This window comes from Salvelinus namaycush, unplaced genomic scaffold (genome assembly GCF_016432855.1).
Source record: "Salvelinus namaycush isolate Seneca unplaced genomic scaffold, SaNama_1.0 Scaffold2127, whole genome shotgun sequence".
Taxonomy (NCBI): Eukaryota; Metazoa; Chordata; class Actinopteri; order Salmoniformes; family Salmonidae; genus Salvelinus; species Salvelinus namaycush.
The window spans coordinates 6,624-12,500 of NW_024058928.1; the positions used below are offsets into that span (position 1 = coordinate 6,624).

The 5,877-nt window shown below is 47.2% G+C and overlaps 1 protein-coding gene across 1 annotated transcript in view; it reads right to left on the minus strand.

Moving 5' to 3' along the window:
• Positions 1 to 1,976: 1,976 nt before the first annotated feature.
• Positions 1,977 to 5,877, minus strand: part of LOC120038277 (ribosomal protein S6 kinase alpha-6-like) — a gene marked incomplete at both ends in the record, with an annotated part of 27,636 nt that continues 23,735 nt past the window's right edge. Inside the window, one exon of the mRNA XM_038984106.1 lies at positions 1,977 to 2,113. Coding sequence (XP_038840034.1) covers positions 1,977 to 2,113 — 137 coding nt within the window. The remainder of the gene's footprint in view (positions 2,114 to 5,877) is intronic.

The following is a 5,877-nucleotide window of genomic DNA, read 5'->3' on the forward strand; positions in this document are numbered from 1 at the left end:
ACTTGTTACCACTCTCTCTGTCCTTGGTGATAGCTACTTGTTACCACTCTCTCTGACCTTGGTGATAGCTACTTGTTACCACTCTCTCTGACCTTGGTGATAGCTACTTGTTACCCCTCTCTCTGTCCTTGGTGATAGCTACTTGTTACCACTCTCTCTGTCCTTGGTGATAGCTACTTGTTACCACTCTCTCTGACCTTGGTGATAGCTACTTGTTACCACTCTCTCTGTCCTTGGTGATAGTTACTTGTTACCACTCTCTCTGTCCTTGGTGATAGCTACTTGTTACCCCTCTCTCTGTCCTTGGTGATAGCTACTTGTTACCCCTCTCTCTGTCCTTGGTGATAGCTACCTGTTACCACTCTCTCTGTCCTTGGTGATAGCTACTTGTTACCCCTCTCTCTGTCCTTGGTGATAGCTACTTGTTACCTCTCTCTCTGTCCTTGGTGATAGCTACTTGTTACCATTCTCAATGTCCTTGGTGATAGCTACTTGTTACCCCTCTCTCTGTCCTTGGTGATAGCTACTTGTTACCACTCTCTCTGTCCTTGGTGATAGCTACTTGTTACCCCTCTCTCTGTCCTTGGTGATAGCTACTTGTTACCACTCTCTCTGTCCTTGGTGATAGCTAGTTACCACTCTCTCTGTCGTTGGTGATAGCTACTTGTTACCACTCTCTCTGTCCTTGGTGATAGCTACTTGTTACCCCTCTCTCTGTCCTTGGTGATAGCTACTTGTTACCACTCTCTCTGTCCTTGGTGATAGCTACTTGTTACCCCTCTCTCTGTCCTTGGTGATAGCTACTTGTTACCACTCTCTCTGTCCTTGGTGATAGTTACTTGTTACCACTCTCTCTGTCCTTGGTGATAGCTACTTGTTACCCCTCTCTCTGTCCTTGGTGATAGCTACCTGTTACCACTCTCTCTGTCCTTGGTGATAGCTACTTGTTACCACTCTCTCTGTCCTTGGTGATAGCTACTTGTTACCACTCTCTCTGTCCTTGGTGATAGCTACTTGTTACCACTCTCTCTGACCTTGGTGATAGCTACTTGTTACCACTCTCAATGTCCTTGGTGATAGCTACTTGTTACCACTCTCAATGTCCTTGGTGATAGCTACTTGTTACCCCTCTCTCTGTCCTTGGTGATAGCTACTTGTTATCCCTCTCTCTGTCCTTGGTGATAGCTACTTGTTACCACTCTCTCTGTCCTTGGTGATAGCTACCTGTTACCACTCTCTCTGTCCTTGGTGATAGCTACTTGATACCCCTCTCTCTGTCCTTGGTGATAGCTACTTGTTACCACTCTCAATGTCCTTGGTGATAGCTACTTGTTACTACTCTCAATGTCCTTGGTGATAGCTACTTGTTACCACTCTCAATGTCCTTGGTGATAGCTACCTGTTACCACTCTCAATGTCCTTGGTGATAGCTACTTGTTACCAATCTCTCTGTCCTTGGTGATAGCTACTTGTTACCACTCTCAATGTCCTTGGTGATAGCTACTTGTTACCACTCTCAATGTCCTTGGTGATAGCTACTTGTTACCACTCTCAATGTCCTTGGTGATAGCTACTTGTTACCCCTCTCTCTGTCCTTGGTGATAGCTACTTGTTACCACTCTCAATGTCCTTGGTGATAGCTACTTGTTACCCCTCTCTCTGTCCTTGGTGATAGCTACTTGTTACCCCTCTCTCTGTCCTTGGTGATAGCTACTTGTTACCACTCTCTCTGTCCTTGGTGATAGCTACTTGTTACCACTCTCAATGTCCTTGGTGAATGTGATATGTGGTTGTCCCACCTACACTTACATTTGTAATTTAGCAGACACTGTTAACCAGAGTGACTTACAGTAGTGAGGGGATACATTTTCACACAGGACCTAGGCATTTTAAGAGGAATGCACTAACTATAAGTCGCTCTAAATAAGAGCATCTGCTAAATTACTCATATGTAAATGTAACAGTTTGGGGCTAACAGTAACAGTTTGGGGCTAACAGTAACAGTTTGGGCTACAGTACTTACATCTTTGAGTGTGATGATGTTGGGGTGCTGTGCGTATCTCATCAGAATCTCAATCTCCTCCGATGGATCCCTCTTACCCTTATCTATTATCTAGAAAGACAGACATTCAGGTGAGTATCTAGTTAGTACAGGTTAGGTTGGATACTTTGACTTGACTTCGGTTACATTATTTTTTTACCCCTTTTTCACCCTCATCACTGCAACTCCCCGGAGGGCTCAGGAGAGGCGAAGGTCGAGTCATGCATCCTCCGAAACATTACCCGCCAAACCACGAAGGTCGAGTCATGCATCCTCCGAAACATTACCCGCCAAACCACGAAGGTCGAGTCATGCATCCTCCGAAACATGACCCGCCAAACCACGAAGGTCGAGTCATGCATCCTCCGAAACATGACCCGCCAAACCACGAAGGTCGAGTCATGCATCCTCCGAAACATGACCCGCCAAACCACGAAGGTCGAGTCATGCATCCTCCGAAACATGACCCGCCAAACCACGAAGGTCGAGTCATGCATCCTCCGAAACATTACCCGCCAAACCACGAAGGTCGAGTCATGCATCCTCCGAAACATTACCCGCCAAACCACGCTCCTTAACATCCACCCGCTTAACCCGGAAGCCAGCTGCACCCATGTGTCGGAGGAAACACTGTTAAACTGACGACCGAAGTCAGGCGCCCGGCACAAGGTGTCGCTAGAGCGCGGTGAGCCAAGTAAAGCCCCCCGACCGAACCCTCCCCTAACCCAGACAACAATGGGCCAATGGTGCGCCACCCTATGATGATCTCCCCGTCACGGCCCGGTTGTGACAGCCTGGGATCAAACCAGGGTCTGTAGTGACGCCTTAAGCACTGCGGTGCAGTGCCTTAGACCGCTGCGCCACTCAATGGGCCCTTAAGTTAATCTTTCTATATGAACTGTGTAAAGTTGCTAAATCTTCCCGGAAAGTGATCGGCATTTTGAACTATGGTGCAGCATCACAGTAGTGAGCTACAAGCCAGAATCCGACTGTGATGCCATGAGTTGTTCTCCTGCCCTCTGCTGGTAGATATGAGAACTGCTCCATAGACTCACAGTGTAGTAATCACAGATATCCTATTAATTTCAAATCAAACGTTGTCACATGCGCCGAATACAACAAGACCTTACTGTGAAATGCTGAATACAACAAGTGTAGACCTTACCGTGAAATTCTTACTTACAAGCCCTTAACCAACAGTTCAAGAAAGATTTAAGAAAATATTTACCAAATAAACTAAAGTAAAAAATAATAAAAAGTAACAATAAAATAACAATAATGAGGCTATATACAGGGGGTAGCGAGTCAGTGTGCAGGGGTACAGGGTAGTTGAGGTAATATGTACATGAAGGTGGGGGTGAAGTGACTATGCATAGATAATAAACAGAGAGTAGCAGCAGTGTACAAAAGGGAAGGGGGTCAATGTAAATAGTCCAGTGGCCATTTTATTAATTGTTCAGCAGTCTAATGGCTTGGGGGTAGAAGCTGTTCAGCAGTCTAATGGCTTGGGGGTAGAAGCTGTTCAGCAGTCTAATGGCTTGGGGGTAGAAGCTGTTCAGCAGTCTGATGGCTTGGGGGTAGAAGCTGTTCAGCAGTCTGATGGCTTGGTGGTAGAAGCTGTTCAGCAGTCTAATGGCTTGGGGGTAGAAGCTGTTCAGCAGTCTAATGGCTTGGGGGTAGAAGCTGTTCAGCAGTCTAATGGCTTGGGGGTAGAAGCTGTTCAGCAGTCTAATGGCTTGGTGGTAGAAGCTGTTCAGCAGTCTAATGGCTTGGTGGTAGAAGCTGTTCAGCAGTCTGATGGCTTGGTGGTAGAAGCTGTTCAGCAGTCTAATGGCTTGGGGGTAGAAGCTGTTCAGCAGTCTGATGGCTTGGGGGTAGAAGCTGTTCAGCAGTCTGATGGCTTGGTGGTAGAAGCTGTTCAGCAGTCTAATGGCTTGGGGGTAGAAGCTGTTCAGCAGTCTGATGGCTTGGGGGTAGAAGCTGTTCAGCAGTCTGATGGCTTGGGGGTAGAAGCTGTTCAGCAGTCTGATGGCTTGGTGGTAGAAGCTGTTCAGCAGTCTAATGGCTTGGGGGTAGAAGCTGTTTAGCAGTCTAATGGCTTGGGGGTAGAAGCTGTTCAGCAGTCTAATGGCTTGGGGGTAGAAGCTGTTCAGCAGTCTGATGGCTTGGTGGTAGAAGCTGTTCAGCAGTCTAATGGCTTGGGGGTAGAAGCTGTTCAGCAGTCTGATGGCTTGGGGGTAGAAGCTGTTCAGCAGTCTGATGGCTTGGGGGTAGAAGCTGTTCAGCAGTCTGATGGCTTGGGGGTAGAAGCTGTTCAGCAGTCTGATGGCTTGGTGGTAGAAGCTGTTCAGCAGTCTGATGGCTTGGGGGTAGAAGCTGTTCAGCAGTCTGATGGCTTGGGGGTAGAAGCTGTTCAGCAGTCTGATGGCTTGGTGGTAGAAGCTGTTCAGCAGTCTAATGGCTTGGGGGTAGAAGCTGTTCAGCAGTCTGATGGCTTGGGGGTAGAAGCTGTTCAGCAGTCTGATGGCTTGGGGGTAGAAGCTGTTCAGCAGTCTAATGGCTTGGGGGTAGAAGCTGTTCAGCAGTCTGATGGCTTGGTGGTAGAAGCTGTTCAGCAGTCTAATGGCTTGGGGGTAGAAGCTGTTCAGCAGTCTAATGGCTTGGGGGTAGAAGCTGTTCAGCAGTCTAATGGCTTGGGGGTAGAAGCTGTTCAGCAGTCTAATGGCTTGGGGGTAGAAGCTGTTCAGCAGTCTAATGGCTTGGGGGTAGAAGCTGTTCAGCAGTCTAATGGCTTGGGGGTAGAAGCTGTTCAGCAGTCTAATGGCTTGGGGGTAGAAGCTGTTCAGCAGTCTAATGGCTTGGGGGTAGAAGCTGTTCAGCAGTCTAATGGATTGGGGGTAGAAGCTGTTCAGCAGTCTGATGGCTTGGGGGTAGAAGCTGTTCAGCAGTCTGATGGCTCGGGGGTAGAAGCTGTTCAGCAGTCTAATGGCTTGGGGGTAGAAGCTGTTCAGCAGTCTAATGGTTTGGGGGTAGAAGCTGTTCAGCAGTCTAATGGCTTGGGGGTAGAAGCTGTTCAGCAGTCTAATGGCTTGGGGGTAGAAGCTGTTCAGCAGTCTAATGGTTTGGGGGTAGAAGCTGTTCAGCAGTCTAATGGCTTGGGGGTAGAAGCTGTTCAGCAGTCTAATGGCTTGGGGGTAGAAGCTGTTCAGCAGTCTAATGGCTTGGGGGTAGAAGCTGTTCAGCAGTCTGATGGCTTGGGGGTAGAAGCTGTTCAGCAGTCTAATGGCTTGGGGGTAGAAGCTGTTCAGCAGTCTAATGGCTTGGGGGTAGAAGCTGTTCAGCAGTCTAATGGCTTGGGGGTAGAAGCTGTTCAGCAGTCTAATGGCTTGGGGGTAGAAGCTGTTCAGCAGTCTAATGGCTTGGGGGTAGAAGCTGTATTTAGTAAAACACTTGTAATCAGAGATGTAATACATCCTTCTATAATAGTAACATCACTATAATGAAGGATGTACAGAGAATATGGATTAAATAGTAGTGTTAACATAACATCAGTGTCTAATATAGGTAACTAATGATGTGAGTAGCTGTATTATGATGTTACCTTCACAGCGTAGTCCATAACAGACACTCTGTTAGTTACCTATATTAATGTGTATTATGATGTGACCTTCACAGCATAGTCCATAACAGACACTGTTAGTTACCTATATTAATGTGTATTATGATGTTACCTTCACAGCGTAGTCCATAACAGACACTCTGTTAGTTACCTATATTAATGTGTATTATGATGTGACCTTCACAGCGTAGTCCATAACAGACACTCTGTTAGTTAC